The sequence below is a fragment of the Cervus elaphus genome, chromosome 16 (assembly GCF_910594005.1).
Source record: "Cervus elaphus chromosome 16, mCerEla1.1, whole genome shotgun sequence".
NCBI classification, from domain to species: domain Eukaryota; kingdom Metazoa; phylum Chordata; class Mammalia; order Artiodactyla; family Cervidae; genus Cervus; species Cervus elaphus.
The window spans coordinates 11,288,764-11,307,838 of record NC_057830.1 but is presented as its reverse complement, the minus strand read 5'-3'; the positions used below and the strand labels follow the sequence as shown (position 1 = coordinate 11,307,838).

The window sequence follows — 19,075 nt, the reverse complement described above, 5'->3', positions numbered from 1 at the left end:
TCTCCAGGGGATCTTCCCGACCCAGGGATCAAACCTGCATCTCCTACATTGGCAGACAGATTCTTTACCACTGAGCCACCTGGGAAACTTTGTTGGGGAGTGTCAAAATCAATAGGTATGTGGCGGGGTGGGTGGTCCAGGGATTGGAAGTGAAGCAGAGAGAAGAGCTGAACTGTGAAGCAACTGTCATTAAGGCCTCAGATGACCCTGGCCAGGAGCCTGGACTCGTCCTTCAAGTGAAAGAAAGTGAAAGTGTCAGTTGCTCAGTCCTGTCCAATTCTCTGCGACCCCATGGACTGTAGCTGGCCAGGATCCTCTGTTCATGGACTTCCCCATGCAAGAATACTGGAGTGGGTAGCCACTTCCTTCTCCAGGCTATCTTCCCAACCCAAGGATCGAACCTGGGTCTCCCACATTGCAGGCAGACTCTTTACCATCTGAGCCACCAGGGAAGCTGCAGCCTCCACTGCTAACTCCAGCTGACGGGGCTGGAGTTCAGATCTCTTACATCCCACATCAGTCATTGGATGAGAGCTGACAAGGGGAGCGGTGGCTCTGGTTCAGGGCAGTTTCCAGAGTGACTCAGCCCAGAGGCATCAGCTGCTACTACTCCCAGCAGATGGGGGAGCCAGTGCCTTTGTCCTAAATGGGAAGTTGGGTGGTACCCCACAGCACCCACTAGAGGTGGGGCTGACCCCACCCCACATCCTGCTCTTGGCCAGGTGCAGCTAATCTGAGCATTCCAATACCACACAGCCCTCGCCTTCAAATAGTGACTGGTTCAGGAGTGGACCCATGACTCAATAAGGTCAGTGAGATCCATTATGGGGATTTTTGCTGGAGCAATTAGAAAAGATGCTTTATTGCCCTTGGGTTTCCTAGGCTGGGACAATGAAAGCATGGAACTTTCTTCACAGCACTACAGGGAGTCTATTTACCATTGAAGAAAACAAGGCCAACACTCAGAAAAAGCAGAGTGAAAAGATGGGAGAATGAGGGCCTTACAGCTGTTATTTGGCAATTAAATCTATTAAAGTCCCTGAGCTTTTCAGTTACTCAAACTAGCATACTACCTTTTTGGATTACTCAGTTTAAGTGGGTTCTGACAAATCCAATGGCACACAAGAATAATAAGGAAACATTCATGATACATTAAGTGAAAAATATCAACAAGACATTTTACATGTAAGTAATGATGCGGGTTTTGTAAAACTAATTACTATAAAAAAAGAAAATGCAGCACAACAGAAACAATGGTTACAGTTAAACGACGAGATGGGAATGAGGCGAGCTGAACTGAATTTTCTTCTGTGTGTTCGGCAAAGAAGTCAGGGCCTTGGATTTTATGCTACTTACCCTACTGACCCTACCAAGTCAACTGGTTGGATTCCGGTCAAAAACAGCTACAGAGTATTGTAGAAACCTGTTTTGAGGACTTCCCTGGGGATCCAGGGGAGAAGGAAATGGCAACCCACCAAGCAATCCAGTGTTCTTGCCTGGAGAATCCCAGGACAGAGGAGCCTGGTGGGCTGCCGTCTATGGGGTCGCACAGAGCCGGATACGACTGACGCGATTTAGCAGGAGCTGGGGATCCATTGATTAAGACTCCGCGCTTCCACTGCAGGGGGTGCAGGTTCAATTCCTGGTGGGGAGACTAGGATCCCCAAACTAAAAATGGAATCTTGTTTCCGTTCCATCGAACCCCAACCCACCGTCCCTCATCTCCGGAGGACGACACCTGACGCTTAGAAACCTTCACACCGGGTCCCTTGTTTCTCCCACTCACTGCACACCTCGCTCCAGCCACACCAGGCCCAGTTCCGATTCTCCAGGAAGGCGTCCTCGCCTTCTTCATCCCCCACGCCCCACACCCACTCCTGCTCCTCCAGAAGGAAGCCCTAGACGGCGAGGTGGAAGGGGGCGCCCCTGTGTGGGCCCCGCGGCGCGGCTTGGGGGACACGTGGGGACGCAGGGACCCTCTCGGCTTAGAAGGCAGAGTTGGTGTCCGTCAAGTCGGGACCCCGAGGTGTCGCGTACCCGTGGTTCTGTCTTCTCGGAGAGCGGCCGCGTGGCGAGGCCGGGCGCGGGGGGCGGGCGGCAGGGCGGGCACAGCGGCTTCCCCGCCTCGGGGCGGTGCCGCGCCTCCCGGCCTCGCGTCTCCCCGCCGGCCGCCCGCCCGCCCTCTCGGAGCCCAGGCCGCCGCCATGTCTTCCGGGGCCAGCGTGAGCGCCTTGCAGCGCCTGGTGGAGCAGCTCAAGCTGGAGGCCGGCGTGGAGAGGATCAAGGTGAGGCCGGCGCCTGGCCGCGGGCGCGGAGGCCGCCCCGTCCCGCCCCGTCCCGCCGTCCGCGGGCCGGAGAGGAGCAGGCCGCTCCCGGGCGGAGGGCTGCGGAGCCGACCCCCGCGCTAGCCGGGGAGCCTGCCGCGGTGGGCGGCCCCGAGGACGGCGCCCGGCCTGGCTCGCGCGGCCCGGCCTCTGTGGGTGGGAGTCCGCGCAGGGCCGGGCCCGGACCCCAGCGCCCGGGAGAGGCGGCGGCGCGGGGACCCGAGAGGGAGGCCGGGTCTGGGGGCGCCGGGGAGAAGCTCCTGTCTCCGCGAGAGCTGTCCGGGACCGAGCGCCCCGGGGCGGTCAAGTTTTCAGTGATGCGGACAATGACTCGGGGTGCGGGACAGACGCCAGGACACCAGGAATGGGGGCGACTGGCCGGTGGCCTCCCCTCCCCGAACTCGGCTGGTGAGGGAGGATGGGGTCTAGAGCTGCGGAGGCGACTGAATGGACGGGCCTCGGTGATGGGTTGATAGGATGCGAGGGGAGGAGGGCGCTGCTCGGGCTCCTGGCCTGGTAACGGGATGGATGGCGTGGCCATTCGCCACGGTAGCGGGGAGAGATGGTGCGTTCAGTTTCGGATACGTGGACCTTTGCAGGGATGCCCGGGAGGTGTTTGACTGCCTTGGCCGAAGCTCAGAGAACAAAGCTGAAAGACCGTAGGGGGGTGAAAACTGAAGTTACCCGAGCGTGGAACCCAGGGACCCGCTGAAGGAGATGGCTGTCAGAAGAGAAGCGAGAGAAAGCCAGGGTACTGGAGCGAGGAAGGGGAGGTTATCAAAAACTGGCGCCTTAGTCCAACGTGTTCAGTGTTTAGTCACTTGATAAAAAGCCTCTGGTGTGTAATTGTGTTTAGCAACTAGTATATAGCATTATTTGTAGAATGTGTGTGTGAATGAATGAACGCTACTGTGGTACTCGGTGCACCTGATCGAGCCTTTACTCCGGACCACGCCCTATTCTGTGTGCTGAGAATATGGTGATTCCTTGGGGGAAGGTAAATAATAAACATATTAACCAGTGAATTAAGTAACTTCAGAAAGTGATGTGAAGATTATATACAAGATAAAGAGGCAGTTGTGGAATACAAAGGAGGCTTCAGTGACATACAGTTTTAGAAGCCAAATCTAAACTATAATAGGATAGGCAGACACTTTTGACACTTTTTGGGGAAAAAAAAAAATCTGGTTTTAAAGAGGAAACTTTTTTTTTTTTAATTTAGGAAATGAAAAGCTGTATTTTGAGGTTGAGAGGAAGGAACACACTGTATTTTTAGGTCAGGGGGAGAAACAAATGGAGGAGAGCTGGAGGTAGAGACAAGGAGTCTAAGGGTGCCTGGGATTGGAGGGACACCTTCTGAAATAAGAAAGGAGGAAGGATATGTGTAAACATATATATTTCCAGATAGAGGCCTAAGAAACTTGTATGATGACAAATGTCCTTGTGGAATAGGAGGCCGAGTTTTCTTCTGGGGCAGAAAAAAGGGGAACTAATGGAGTCACAAGAGCTGAGGATGGGGGAGAGAGCACTGTGGGGAATGCCAGAGGACCCCCAGGAGACACATTCGGAGATTCTGAAGACCTAGCTACTGTGAGATTGATTGTCTTATTTTCCTTCTTCTTTTTCTTCTTTTGTCTCCAGCAGCATTTTGGCCACCCAGGCATCTGTGGTGAATGGTGGTTGATCCAAGTAGTGAGTTAGCAAGGGATTTTTGCCAGAAAGATAGAAATGGGAGTGGAGAGCAAGGAGTCCAAGGGTCTGGCTAGAAGAAGGCTGAACCGAGAAGGAACAGAGCCAGCCTCCCTACGATGGGCCAGATGAAAAAGGAAGAGATGTTTCCCTTGAGATCAAAGAGCAGGTGTAGTGAGAAGGCAGGAAGCAGCGGGAGAGATTGTGATCAGAAGGTAGGATGTTGGAGTGTGAAATTTCAGATGCGGAGCTGTGTTGGCTGTAACTGTTGGTGTTGAGGAGAAGGTTGTTTGAGGAGAGGAGCTCAGGAAACGGAAACTAGGATTGCTGGAAATGTTGAGGATGATGTTGGGGCCTGAGATGGAGAGAAAAACTGTGAGCTAGATGTCTGCCTATCTTGGGAAGTAGCTGGGGGAGGTATTCTTATCTACATTTTAAAAATAGTTACAGGTGATGAAACTAAGGCCTGGAGAAGTCGAATGACTTGCTCAAAGTCACGCAGCTTCTTTGTGGGGTGTCCTCATGGGAGTATGGTTTAGGGTGCTTGGCAGCATTTTTCTCAGGCAGCACCTTAGGGAGTCACAACCATCCAGGGTCTCTGGTCTGCCTCATTTCAGGGCTCAGTGATGGATGGATTTTCTCAGCACATCCAGAGATGTCTTCTCTTTCGCAGACTTGCTAACTGGTAAATAAAGCAGAATACTGGTTTCGTAGCATTTGATGGAAGGTACCCCTTGCCATTGATTGGAATGCTCAGTATCCTTCCAAGGACCCTTACTTGCTTTGGAGAAGTCTCTCAGAAGTTGATGGGTCAGCCTGGGCTCAGACCAAGGAAAGGGATATGATTTGAGTGGGGATTAGCCCACTTCAGCTGAGAGGATACAACTTATAAGGGTTGGGCTTACACTCTCCCAGGCCAGAGTCTCTGCCCCTTGAAAGTGCAAGAGAAATACCTACCACTTAATTCTTCTCTTATTTTCTTTGCATATCCTCCACCTTAACTTTTTGACTATATTCTTTAGGCTGGCGTCTAGTTAGTCCCACTTTTCTGGGGGTCTTAGGAGATTGTCTCTTTCCACCCATCATGTGTAGAGTTCCCCTGTTCCCTCTGAAGGAGACATAATTAGCATGAGCATAATTGGTTCCAGATTTCTTTTGAATTAACAACTTATGAGAATTCCTTGGACAGCAAGGAAATCAAACCAGTCAGTCCTAAAGGAAATCTATCCTGAATGTTCGTTGGAAGGATTGATACTGAAATTCCATTATTTTGGCCACCTGATGCAAAGAGCTGACTCATTGGAAAAGTGCTTTATGTGCATTAACTCATTTAATTATTACATCAACTCACTGAGGTAGGCACTATTACAAATACATTTCCCAGGTGAGAAGTAATGTGCCAGAGGCTGCACTCTTGACCAGTAAGCTATTCTGCTTCAAAAGCATGATGGAGGAACCTCATCACTTGCTTTGAGCAGACTGGATAAGGCTCCACCAAGCCTTGTAAATATTAAAACAGTCTGTCACATGGCAAATCTGGATATATCAATGTGTGGTTTATAAGTGAAAATTTGTAAAGGGCACATTAGGATAAGCTACTTCTTTATACTTTGTCTCAAAACCAGGATTCTATATGGGTAAAAAATATGTTTTATCTTTCCTTGGTTGAATAAGCCGCTAAGACAAAAAGGCCCTAAATCAAAGTTCATAGGAGTTGTAACTTTCCCTCTTTGGAGTTCAATTATTAGAACTTGCAGCAAAAAGAGACTCTTGGAGGTTGTAGAAAGTGTGACCTTTATCAAGTTGTACAGTCATTTTTCAGAGTTTCAAGTGACTGCTGGATGGATCTGGCTGTGAGCAGCATGTCAAGAGCTCTTGTCCCTTTGTTGCAGGTCTCTCAGGCGGCTGCAGAGCTTCAACAATACTGCATGCAGAATGCCTGCAAGGATGCCCTGCTGGTGGGTGTCCCAGCTGGAAGCAACCCCTTTCGGGAGCCCAGATCCTGTGCCTTACTCTGAAGACTGGTGAGTAATGATACCCCAGGCCATCTGGGGGCCATGGGATTATCCTGGGGCTTCCCAAAGGACTTGGGCAACTGAGTTTTACATTTCTACTATTCTTGAGGGAATTAAAATAAATCCCAGCAAAATGCACAGCTTTACCTGAAGGGTGACTCTAATCTGCCTGCTTGTGGAATACATCTAATTAGGAGAGCCTCAATCCCCTTGTACGAACTCACCAGATGATAATATCCTTATGTACTTAAGCTTTTGAACTGACGGGGCCAACAGTAATTTCTTGTCCTTAACACCGTCTCCTCTGTCCTTACACCATCCTGGACTTGTGATGTTGCTTGGTGCTGTCAACTGACTCGTTACTCTTGGGACTAAGGACTCTGCAGAGGAGACTCATTCCTGCTACCAGCTGTGATTTCTTTCCTAGAGGCTTTCAGAATGTATTTCTGTGTATTAATGGAGGAACAAACGTAGTAACTGGGCCAAGTGTGAGTAGGGTTAAAAGAGCCTTAAAAATGTATTCTTGAAATGAAAACACCTCTTTAAAGGGTAGCCTACATTTCCTGGGTTCTAATGTGTTGTATGGGGTCTCAATTCATATTTTCACTTTTCTTTTTTGTAAAGAGGTCAGGGCATAAATTATTAGTCTTTTGGGGCCAATATATTTCAAGTTGCATATTCTCAGGAGTGTTTATGGGTTCTCCAGGTGGCGCAGTGGTAAAGAATCCGTCTGCCAATGCAGGAGATGCAGTTTCGATCCCTGATCTGGGAAGACCCCCTGGAGTAGGAAATGGCAATCGCTCCAATGTTCTTGCCTGGAAAATTCCATGAACAGACAGAGGAGCCTGGCAGGCTACAGTCCATGGACTCACAAAGAGTCAGACACAACTGAGTGACTGAGTGCACACACATACACAAGGGGTGTTTATACAGGAAGTAATAATCTTAGATCTTTTTTCATATACTTGAAAAGGAAATTATTCATGTTAACAAAAAGGAAGTAATAATACTATTAGGTGCTATTGTATCTTTTAATGGAAAATGTCTACATTTATGATATTAAAATAATAGTCTTATGTTGGCATAGCATTTGTCTTTTTACAAAGCACTTTCGTGGGTATTACTCATTCAATGGTGTGGTTTGGATTTTCTGATATTAACCTGTTACTTTCTACTTTGAGAACCCTAAAGTGACCTATGAAATAATGACTAGTTAATTTTATGTATAAATCTTACTAAGTGAAAACCTACCAAATTTTTTTTACAGTAGAGAAGAAGTTCGCTGAAGGATGCTTTCAAGCACAAACTGATGAATGACTGCCTCCAAATTTCAAGAAAACACTTCTCTAACCACATGACTTCTAGATATTTCACAGGACCTTTCCTGTGACCTGGTCCTTTAGCCAACATTCTACAGAAATTGATGTTTCTACTCAAATAAGGAAACTGGGTGAAGGTGGAGATTTTAAATAATAATGGCCTGATTCTTTGTTGAAGTGCTTTATACTTAAACAAAAACCTTACCACCAAATATACCAAAATACACTTCTTTCATTAAGTGAATTACTAGTGTTTCTATGCCTGGAATGTTATGTATGTTTTATTTACTAGATGTTTACATTTTGGGAAGGAAAACAGTATTCTTTGTTAAAAAATTGAATATTTGTAATTGCTGTTCCCAACTAAGATCTTTATACCATAACAAAATTTGTTATTTTCTCATGAATTTATAATTTCTAAATGAAGACATGCAAGTGTAAAATTGGGGGAAGAATGGGCTTTGTTAATCAAATGATGTCTTGATTTTTCTAAATGAGGAGATTGTTTTATTTTCAACACTAAGCATGGGATCTCTTTCTTAGCAACCTTGTTTGAAAAGATGAATGTTGTTTTCTGTATGAGACTGCCCCATCCTGTATATGAAGCAGATTTGATCTTCGTCTTCTTAAGTTCCTCTACTTGATAGGGGTGGTTTTACTTAAAAAAAATACTAAATTATTTCATATTTAAATGTGATCTACAGAGCATTGCAAATGATTTTTAAAAAGTAATGTGAAAATATGACAACCTAAATGAATTTTTAATGTCACAGGTGTATTATTTTGATGATGTGCCTTTGATTTAATTTGGGACACTTAAAAGAATACTTTATTTGTGTTTGTTTTAATCTTTGAAGAACTTGGAAATAAAATTTCTGCTTAATTCCTACTAACAACAGCAATATTTTATGTCTGATTTTGTTTTAAGGCTTCATAGATTTTGTTTGCTTGGGTGATTGAGTGCTGAAAGTGGGAAGTGAAGTTTTTGTGTACAAGTCCTTGTAGAATTTTGTGAAAAAATAGGTATAATATGCAGAAATATCTCAATTACTGGCAAATTTGCTCTTTGAGATAGCTTTGTATTCTTGTTCACTCGCTAAGTCATGTCCAACTCTGGAACCCCATGGACTGCAGCATGGCCTGGCTTCCCTGTCCTTCACTATCTCCTAAGTTTGCTCAATGTCCACTGAGTCAGTAGAGCCATCCAACCATCTCATCCTCTTTGGTCCCCTTCTCCTCCTGCCTTCACTCTTTCCCAGCATCAGGGTCTTTTCCAGTGAGTTGGCTGTTTGAATCAGGTGGCTAAAGTATTGGAGCTTCAGCTTTAGCATCAGTCCTTCCAGTGAATATTCAGCATTGATTTCCTTTAGGATTGAGTGGTTTAATCTCCTTGCTGTCCAAGGGACTTTCAAGAGTCTTCTCCAGCATCACAATTCAAAGGCATCAGTTTTTCAGCGCTCAGCCTTCTTTATGGTTCAGCTGTCACATCCATACTGGAAAAACCAAAGCTTTGACTATATGGACCTTTGTTGTCAAAGTGATGTCTTTACTTTTTAATACACTGTCTAGGTATGGATAAATCTATAGGTAAATGGGGATATCTTTGAACATAAGTAGTGTTACAGTAGAGAATGTAGAAGTCATTAGTTGGAACTCCTTTAACTTCCAGCCACTAAACTTCCAAATCTAAGTGATCTAAATCCCTTCCATTGGATCAAAATTCAGATGTCCCTTTTCTAACCCACTTACTCATTCTGTAGATCTGTTTCATCTTCTATGAAGTGTCATATTATCGGTTGTCCTTTCTTTCCTTTATCTTCAACTTCTCTGTTGGATTCCTTTTATTAGCATTTAAACATTTTCTGTTCTCCATCTTAACAACAATAAGCATTTAGAAAAAGTCTCCATTAAAAAACACATTTTCAGTTATAAAAGATGAGTTGGCCTTAGAGATCTACTGTTCAGCACAGTGCCTATAGTTAACAGTGCTGTACCATATACTTTAAAATTTGCTAAGAGGATAAAATTTATGTAAATTGTTCTTATCACAAAAATAATAAGGCAGAAGGAAACTTTTGGAAGTGATGGATAAGTTTATGGCATAGATTGTGTTGTGGTTTCATAGGTATATACTTATCTCCAAACTCATTAAGTTGTATACATTAATTATGTACAGCTTTTGATGTGTTGGAAAAAAAAAAAAAAAAACACCTCTTGATTTCATTTTCCCTTTGGCAAAAACTTGGTAAGATAGTACAGGAAAAATATAGACATCTTACATATGAATATAGTTGTGTCTTAAATGTATCCCATTTCTACTTTAACGACAAAGCTATAAAAAATACTTGAGAATACATTTAACAAAAGTGCAAGAATCAAAGGAAAATTTTACCAATGTTTATAGAACGGAATCTAAAATTTCAGGATTATAGGACGATGTCATTAAAATGCAATCTTACTAAAATTTATGTAGATTTATTGGAATTCCTTTTTTATCTTTTAAGGGAAGCTGGTTAAAATAACTGAACGTTTATATGGAAAATCAAGTGTCCAAGAATAGCTTTTAAAACTCTGTGTGTGTGTGTGTGTATAAAACATGGGAAGGTAAAACTTGCCTTACCAGGTACTAGCTTACTTTGAAACTGCTGAATCAAAATGATATGACTTAAAAAAAAACAAAGTCAAAATAATATTATTGTGGTCCTAGGAATAGACAACTAGATGATTGAATTGATCATAATAGTACAGAAGTAGGCCTGACTCTTTTTTCTTTTTCCTATTCAAGGGAAAGTATAATTAAACAAATGGTGCTGGCATTACTGGCTATCCATTCAGAAGGAAATAAAAATTGGGCCTGTATTATACTCTGTAAAAAAATTCCACATAGGTTAAAGAAAGGTGATACAAAGGCATCAGAAGAAAAGTTAGAATAGTTGTGTAACTTCAGGGTAAAAGAGAGCTTCCTAAAAAAAAGCAGGAAACCCAGAAATCAAAAAAGAGAAGAGGTGTATACTTGATCAAATTAAATTTAAACAATTTAAATAAACAAGCAATTTAAATAGATAAGTATGAAATCTAAAATCCTTGTATAGTAAAAACAATAAACCAAATAAAAAAGCAAAAGCAGAACACGTATTTTTCAGCTTTCATTTTGGATTGCTACAGTTTGCACTCCCCATCCCCACCAACCCAGGCTACTCCCACTTAAAATTGTTGGATTGTTTGCTTTAGGCAGGCTTATTATTGGGGGAGAAAAACCAGGCTCTTACTGTGAGGGGCAGAGTGGGACACCCTGGTGTTTATGCCCAGTTGTATGCAGAGTCTCAGTGGCAAGGGAAGGAGTATCTTACCTCCCCCTACAATTGCAAGGGGCAGCTGATGTTCTGATGAGTCTAACAGTTTGGGCTGGGCCTGGGAACCTGGGGGTAAAGCCACTCAAAGGTCCTCAGGGGTGAGCATCACAACTACCAGTCATAGATCTAAGTTTGGGCAAGTAACTCCCCTTCAAAATTAAAAAAAGAAACCTCATGGGGAAATGCTCTCAGAGAAAGAATGGAGGTTTCCATGGTAAGAAACTGGGAAGTTGGGACTATTCTAAATAATTTCATGTGATGTGGTGTTTGGGAGAGGACCTTGGAGGCTGGACTGACACTTGTAAGCCCCTAACAAGGGCCTTTCCAGACCCTTCAGGCTTCTATGGACCAACCCAACTGCTTCAGATGGTGCTGAAGCAGAGCTCATTTACTTTATTCTCTTTCCTAGGGTACCAACACATGACCTGCCTCTCAATAATACCTCTGATAATGGGATTCCCAGGTGGCACAGTGGTGAAGAATCCACCTGCCAATGCTGGAGACTCGGGTTAGATCCCTGGGTCAGGAAGATTCCCTGAAGGAGGAAATGGCTACCTGCTCCAGAATTCTTGCTCTGATGGGCAACAGCACAAGAGGCTGCTCCAGGCCCAGGCAGAGTGAATGTGTCCTTAAACACCAAGCATCACTGAGACATGCAGGCAGGCGGGCTCAGGGGCTTTCACTGCGTTTGGTGAGGAGGCAGAAGGGGGTGTGTTGATAGCTTGGCCTAAGCTTGCCTCAGTCTAGTGCGCTGAACAAAGTCCTTTCCTCTGCAAGCTGATTAAAGATGGGATCAAGGAGATCTGCAAGCTGGGAAGACAGCCTTACCTTGGTTTAGGAGCAAACCTGCTGAAACTTTAAAAAGTACAATAGAAATTCGCATAAAATTTCCAGAAATAGTTTCTCTTTGAAGTCTCTACCCTCCACATACTCAAGCAAAACCAAACATCCTATATATAAATAAAAGTGTAGTAAAAGAGTAAGAGAGTTGATTTAAAGTCGAGCCTGTTTCAAAAAGGAGGATGTGTATCAAACACTGAAGAGAAATCAAGTGAGGTGATGTCTGAATGTCCATTGGATCTCAGAAGGTAGAAATCAGTTTTGGTAGTAATAGGGTGACCATTTCAGAAGTCAGGAAAGAGACAGGAAGAGTACGCCTATGGTCTTCAACCATTTTTGCTAAAATGATGTTCACAATCCATGTACCTCCATTTTGCTGGTGGTGGTAGCTTAGTCACTAAGTCATGTCCAACTCTTGGTGACCCCATGGACTGTAGCCTGCCAGGCTCCTCTATCCATAGGATTTCCCAGGCAAGAAAACTGGAGTGGGTTGCCGTTTCCTTCTCTAGGGGATCTACTTGACCCAGGGATCGAACCCACATTGCTTGTATAGCTGGTGGATTCTTTACCACTGAGTCACCAGAGACTTCCATACCTCCGTTTTTAGAGACATATAAAAGTTTCATTATAACTCTAAGTAGCTGCCAAGAATAAAATTTTATTAGAAATGTTGACATTTTAAAATAAAGCATCTTTCTCTTAAATGTATTCAATGGAATATAATTATTTTAGTAATTAGAAACCTACAGTCATCCATTTAAAAATATACCAACTATCCTCTCCAATCATACAGGGAAGCATTATTTTTCCCATATACTGACACTTGATATTATGAATTCTCAAAAATTTTGCTGATCTGATAGGTGAAAAAATAGTAGCTTATTGTTTTAATATGCATTTGTCTGATAAATAATGAAGCTACATACCGTTTCAAATATGTTCCCAGCTATTTTTGTTTCTTCCGTGAAATATCTATTCAAATTTTGCCCAATTTTCTATTACGGTGTCTTTTGCCTATCAATTTGTAGGAATTCGTTGTATATTAGGAATGTAAGCCCTTGTGCTATCATGTGGGTAGCAAATGTTTTCTCTTAGTGATTTGTTTGAATATTTCGTTTGTGAAGACAACATTTTGATTGGAAGTTCTCTAACTTCAATTTTTCCCTAGATTTTAAGTTGGTGGTGGAGGGTGGACTATGGTGATCTTCACTTCTGAACTCAGAAGGTCAGACTGAGATGGAAGCTCCTTTCAAACACTTGCCGGAGGCAGCGGGCCTTTGAGGAGACAGCAAAATAACCCTTTATATACATCCAGTAAGGTTTTCTGCCTCTCTTTAAAAAAAGGGCTCAAGATATTTAGGTGAACTGGGGAGATATTTGGATCTTATAATAATATTTTGCTAATTAGAATACTTATAAACTATAAAGTAGAATATATATTATGAAAATTTAATATAGGAACATCAAGAACATCTAAGAACAATTGCATTTTCTTTGATATATGATCAAATCTAAATAATTTTATTACTGGTTTATCATAGGAAAAAAACAACGAAATGTGGCATGCAGCACTATTCTTTCTTTCAAAAAAACCTCAGACGAGTTTGTCCGTCAAGTCTACCAGGGACTTTTTCATACACAAGACGTTGTTTTTTGAATTGCGGTAGTTGTAAGCACATGAAATCTGTTAAAAGGAAAAAAAGAAAACCGTTTTATTTCTGATAATAGTAAGTGTAGCTATTTTTTTCTCAAATGCTCAGGTGGATCTTCTCTCTTTATCATATATTTACAGTGTTGAAATTTCCAAACTGAGATAAAAAGTGACTATTAAAAATTAAATTTTTAGCATAAATGTGCCTATTCTTAAAGGCCTGATACTAATTAGTGTAAGATACATGTATGTGTACGTTCATGCCTTGCACAAATAATTAAATCTCCCTGGATTTAAGACTCTTGCTTTTAAGTTTTCCTTCATTAAGTCTGTTTCTTAGTGCATATCTGTAATGTTGAGGAATTTATCCTGAGCTCTGATCATGTATAGACTCACCTTTCATGACTGTGTTAGATATGACATAATTTGAAATATTCTAGATTTGGATACTTGCAGAGGTTGATTGATTAAATTAATAAAAAGAGAGACTAAAATATTTAGAATGGTAGTAATTATTCCCAGCAATGTAGTTTCATAATAGCAAGTGCTGGGTACCTTTTGAGCAAATTTAAAAGGCATTGCAGTAGATAATTATTATCACAGAGACCACAAATATACATTCAAGACAAATGGAAAATTATCTTGATGTTATACCAATAGATCTGGACAAATTTATGTCAGAACTTGACAGAGTACAAATAAAGAACACAATAAGTTAATTGCATTTGAATGTAGATATGAAAATCAAATAATAAATAGTAACCATATTCAATAGCATATTTTAAAAAATCACTCCTTAAAAGCCAATTAGGTTTATCAGACAAATGACATAAATGATTGATTATTAGTATACCTGTAAATGTTGACTGATATTAATGTCAAGAGAGAAAACATTTTGATTTTCCCCAATAGGAACCAAAAAATGTTTGAATAAAATTCAGCATTTATTTCTTGCAAAAGTTCTTACAAAACTAGGGAAAGAATATTTTCCCTTAAAATCAAGAAAAAAACAAATTATGACTATTTATGGGACCAAATCTAAATTTTGTGAATTCTAGAACTTATATGGTTTGGGGATTCTCTTTTAATAAAACAAGGAATTTAAGATTCTTTGGCACCCTTTGGCCTCACAAAATGGTCTGTGCAAAAGAGGAGTTTTGAAACTTCCAGCTTCTCCTTTCTGTTTTTTTCCCATCATAGTAAGGCCATCTTTGTATAGCCATCAAAACTTAATATTTTGTTTTAAATGCTCAGACCAATGCAATAAGAAATACATAAAAGGTATAATAACCAAAAATGGGAAAATAAAATTGTCCTTTTAAAAACTGATATGATTAAATATTCAAAAATGTCAATTGGAAAATAGAGAGCCAATAGTAGTATCTATTTAATAGGACTAACAGAATTAAATAATCCACATAAAGTGAATGTAATAAACTTTTAATAAATATTAGCTCATAAAATATCCCAGCTTGACAAAGAGGCCACTTTTCTAATTGGCTAATTTCTGTACTTAATTTTTGTTACTTTAAGCCTTCAGCTTGACTTAGATTTGTTCTGTGTTTTTATTTTTTTAATTAATTTATTTTTTATTGAAGGATAATTGCTTTACAGAATTTTGCTGTTTTCTGTCAAACCTCAACATAAATCAGCCATAACTTCTTCAGTTAAATGCTTAGTTCATCTAAAGCTACAAGATATTGACATAATTTCTTTGCATTTATTTTCTTAAAAGTCTATAATTAGAATTTTTATTTTTTTGATGCCAAAGTTATTGAAGATTCTTAAGTGTAGTAATTAAAACAATTTTTTTTAATTTGGAGATGATTCTATCTTTTAAAATTACTTTAGAGTATAGTTTTATTAACTATTGAATCATGTTACCTGTTAATGAGTTGTTGTCTCCTGAGTTAGATGAAGACTCAGAGCGCGTTTTCTGTCCTAAACATTTTCCAGCTCTTTGGTAGAAATAAAGACTGTTGAATTCTTTTTGATTTACATTAGAATCAGAAGCACAGGATAAATCCAAACTGGGGACAGATGGTAATTCTTTCCAGAAAGTCTTTTTAGTCCCAGCATTTGGACTTTCACAGATGAAGCCTTCTAAGTCATCTGACTGATATTTTTGCTGATTAATGAATAAATTATCTTTCTGAGAGTACCATTTGTCACATGTACTTTGCTCTGCTCCACACTGTAAGTTGAATGAATGATTCTGTTGTTCCCATACATTTCTCTTAAAGTTCCAATGAAGAGGAGGTTGAGAACCCTCAAGTGAAAAGACAGGAGCTGACAATTCTTTTTTTATAGGTCCTTTTTTTTCATGTGTTCCCTTTTTCTGATAATTTATAAAGTGAGGGGTGACTTTCTCCTGAGTGTCAATTGGTGATATTATAGTTTCATAATTCATTTCTGTTAGACCCAAAGAAAAGACATCTGACTCTGAATCATTCTGGTTCAGAAAAGAATTACCAGACAGATTCCTTGCTTCTATATTAGTCAGAAAAGAATTATTCTGTACCATGTTAGGGTTACAACTAGACTCTTTCCAATGGCTGGTCTGATTGTAAGAACTCACAGATGGTAAAATGCCTGGCATTTCTTTTAATTCCATAAGGGAAGAGTTATAATTTGAAGCACTGTTGGTGTCTTCCTGTACTCTCTCTCCTAAATTTGAATATTGATAATTATTATGTTCTTGAATGACAGAATCTGAAGATGCAGAAGCTGAACTCTGAGAAGTAAAGGTTCTAGTCTGATCCCTGTTTTCCCGAGGTGATGAAATTTGAGGTGATTTTGTTATGGAAGGACTAATCTTGAATAAGGAAGTGATGCCACAAAAATGCTACAAAATTTATAAAGTTAATTAATATAATAAATATGCAACATAAAAATCCATCAAGTAAATATAAATAATGATGCTTAACTATATGGAAATAAGGAAAAATATAAATAAGTAGTCCATTCAAAGATATTATATTGATCTATGAGAACAGAACATAATTTGGCTCCCATTAAAAGAAAAACTTATTGTAATTTGCATCTATTTCCTAATCAATTAAGATAGAATTTTTAGTTGCACATGTTATCTATGAATACCATTTCCTTCATAAAAATTAAAGAGACTTACTGATAGGTCTAAAGTTCTCTTTAACTACTACTATAATGAAGGAACCAGAACTGTTTGGAAGAGATGATGAAAACACATTAGAGTGTGTAATTGAATATCTGTGGGCATAATAACACTTCAAAATGATCTGAAATGTGATAAATGATTTGTACAGAATTATAACTTTAAAATGTATAATGTAGTTGACAACCAGTAAGAATTCTATATGAAATTTAGCTTAAGTAGATTATTTCTTTGCTCTCTGAAGTCCAAAATAAACTTGGATACCTTCATTTTTGAAAACCATTATGGTGAAAATAGATACTCAAATGCAAAGCAAATAGACTCATAGAAGAATATGTATTTCAAATAACTAACCTTTAACACTTTTTCTGGAACTTCAGGTAGGAGTTCCTGAAGTTGACAAAGAGTTGCTAACAATATCCAGTTCAGTGAAGGTCCTTTATATAACATGAGCTGAGCCACCAATGGAGTAATACTTGGAAAATCAAGTAAGTACATTTCTTCCTAGAAAAAAGTTTAAGGAATAATCAGAAGTGGTCTTTTTACTCTGCTCACTCCAGTAGATTAAAATTGATGTCATTGTACCTACCACTCAATTTGAGATGCTTGGGGAAAAAAGTATGGCCAGGAGGGAAAGAAATTTGTCTGTCAATAAAGATTCTAACACCCAGAATTGGGGAGGATCTTAAAGTTCATTCAGTCTAACCACTCATCCAAAGTGATTCATTATAGTTCATATCCTTCAAATGACAATTGTTATCTAATGATAGCTCTTCTAATGAGAAACCTTTTAGGGGACTTCATCATATAGCTCAAGGTTTTTTCAGCTCTCTCTTTGTAAACTGTATGCCGTCATAGTTTGGTTAAGATAAACCATGTGTATGATGTCTTAACAGATATTATAATTTCAGAAAAGGCTTATCGTGAAGAGTACAGGAAGAACTTCTAAGTCTAAAAGTTTATGTTTTCAGAAAGATCTCATAAATGTCTAGAAATGTAGCAACCACATTTATTACTAAATTCCTTTTTTTTCTGGGTTACATTGACTTTTTGTACCTTCTGTGATTTTATCAAATGACAGACATGTTAGTAGATTGGACATGGCTTGGTAGGAAGGAAATTGCATATACATACACACAAAAATGTTCTAATCATACCCATACTTGCTGATAGTACTACATTCTGTTTATGCATATAAAAGTCCTGTGATTTAATATATATGAATATTTTATTTGTTTTATAATTTAATTTTTTGAGTAGGTAAAACAGTTACACGGTTCAAAATTCAAAAGGACTAAAAGGTATATAGTAAAAAGTCCCATTCCTACTCTACTACCTCAGTTTTCTATAGATATAATCAATGATATCATTTTGTGGTATCTTTCCAGAGATATTTTATTCATTTATAAATGAATACATATAAATATTAATTTCCCCCTTTCTTACACAAATGGTAGTATACTGGATGCTCTGAACTGCAACTTTTACATTTCATTTAATATATTTTGAAAGTCATTCCATGTTAATACATACTGATCTCCATCCTCATTCCATGATTTTAGGATTTGAATATATTTAAAAATAAGGTAACAGAAACACTAGGTTGGTATGAGAACCTGGAAATATTTATGCTTAAGCAAAAGGAATTTCTAAAAATTAACTACTTAATCTTATAACTATTTCATAACTCTACTTTCACTTTGAATTATATAATTGAATTACTGATGAATCACGGAATGATAGAATTTTGCAATTCTCATATCTACTATTCTTGAATGTTTAAATGTAGGAATTAGAAAAATTATTATATTCTTAAAATATTAGACATTGAAGCCATTAGGTCACCCTATAACAAGTTTATTTTGAAAGTTCATGAAATAAGATCCCATTAAAGTAGTTCTATGAAGTTGAAAAATACTCATAGTTCTGGAAAATTGTCTAAATAAAAGTTGCACATTATGGCATATTGTTACATATGCTAATGCAAGCATGATAGAACAAGAAAATGCTACCAGAAAGAGAATTCAAGTACATATATTTATATTTTCTCTGCAAATCTCTAATTTATATGTTAGGAAATAAACCTTAGATGGTGCAACTTTAAGCCAGGACTTATCCAACCATTCATGAGGATCTCTCTTCGAGGTCATTAAATTGTGGTCAGCAATTTGTCGAATCATCAGTGCAGTCTCTTCCACTCCTGGGGCAATTATAAGCTAAAATATATTTTTTATGTTAGATTACAGGGAATACTAGGAAGCAAAACATATCATTCAAAAATTGTTTACAACTTGAAGAAACAAAACCCCAGTAGATTCTAATCTTTGAACACTATTTTGGACTACAAAGAAAGCTGAGCGCCCAAGAATTGATGCTTTTGAACTGTGATGTTGGAGAAGACTCTTGAGAGTCCCCTGGACTGCAAGGAGATCCAACCAGTCTATCCTAAGGGAGATCAGTACTGAGTGTTCCTTGGAAGGACTGATGTTGAAGCTGAAACTCCAGTACTTTGGCCACCTGATGCGAAGAGCTGACTCATTTGAAAAGACTCTATGCTAGGAAAGATTGAAGGCGGGAGGAGAAGGGGACAACAGAGGATGAGATGGTTGGATGGCATCACTGACTCGATGGACACGAGTTTGAGTAAACTCTGGGAGTTGGTGATGGACAGGGAGGCCTGGCGTGCTGCAGTCCATGGGGTTGCAAAGAGTCAGACATGACTGAGCGACTGAACTGAACTGAACTTAGATA

The 19,075-nt window shown here is 39.8% G+C and overlaps 2 protein-coding genes and 1 long non-coding RNA gene across 5 annotated transcripts in view; 2 read left to right on the top strand and 1 right to left on the bottom strand.

Annotated features, from left to right (window-relative positions):
* The first annotated feature begins 2,129 nt into the window (after positions 1-2,129).
* On the top strand, positions 2,130-8,245 carry GNG10 (G protein subunit gamma 10). Of its 2 annotated transcripts, none has more exons than XM_043927409.1 (3): positions 2,130-2,285; positions 5,906-6,037; positions 7,296-8,245. In XM_043927409.1, the coding sequence occupies exons 1-2, from the start codon at positions 2,205-2,207 to the stop codon at positions 6,029-6,031; spliced, it is 207 nt and encodes a 68-aa protein (XP_043783344.1). In that variant the 5' UTR covers positions 2,130-2,204; the 3' UTR covers positions 6,032-6,037; positions 7,296-8,245. The 2 variants fall into 2 exon arrangements, with proteins under 2 accessions (XP_043783344.1, XP_043783345.1); XM_043927410.1 differs by having other exon boundaries at positions 6,735-8,245.
* Positions 8,246-8,862: 617 nt separating this feature from the next.
* LOC122673017 lies at positions 8,863-18,768 on the top strand. Of its 2 annotated transcripts, XR_006334565.1 has the most exons (4): positions 8,863-12,854; positions 15,901-15,981; positions 16,705-16,812; positions 18,564-18,768. It is a non-coding gene; the product is annotated as an uncharacterized LOC122673017 (long non-coding RNA). The 2 variants fall into 2 exon arrangements; XR_006334564.1 differs by having other exon boundaries at positions 15,901-16,812.
* Positions 13,094-19,075, bottom strand: part of SHOC1 (shortage in chiasmata 1) — a 90,358-nt gene continuing 84,376 nt past the window's right edge. Inside the window, exons 24-27 of the mRNA XM_043870539.1 lie at positions 18,409-18,540; positions 16,679-16,828; positions 15,076-16,036; positions 13,094-13,224 (exon numbers count right to left, since the gene is read on the bottom strand). Coding sequence (XP_043726474.1) covers positions 13,124-13,224; positions 15,076-16,036; positions 16,679-16,828; positions 18,409-18,540 — 1,344 coding nt within the window. The 3' untranslated portion in view covers positions 13,094-13,123. The remainder of the gene's footprint in view (positions 13,225-15,075; positions 16,037-16,678; positions 16,829-18,408; positions 18,541-19,075) is intronic.

Excerpts from the sequence above, each read along its gene's own strand:
- GNG10 (XM_043927409.1), top strand. The coding sequence starts at position 2,205 with ATGTCTTCCGGGGCCAGCGTGAGCGCCTTGCAGCGCCTGGTGGAGCAG. Across the intron at positions 2,286-5,905 it reads CCGGCGTGGAGAGGATCAAG|GTCTCTCAGGCGGCTGCAGA; the intron begins GTGAGGCCGGCG and ends CCTTTGTTGCAG.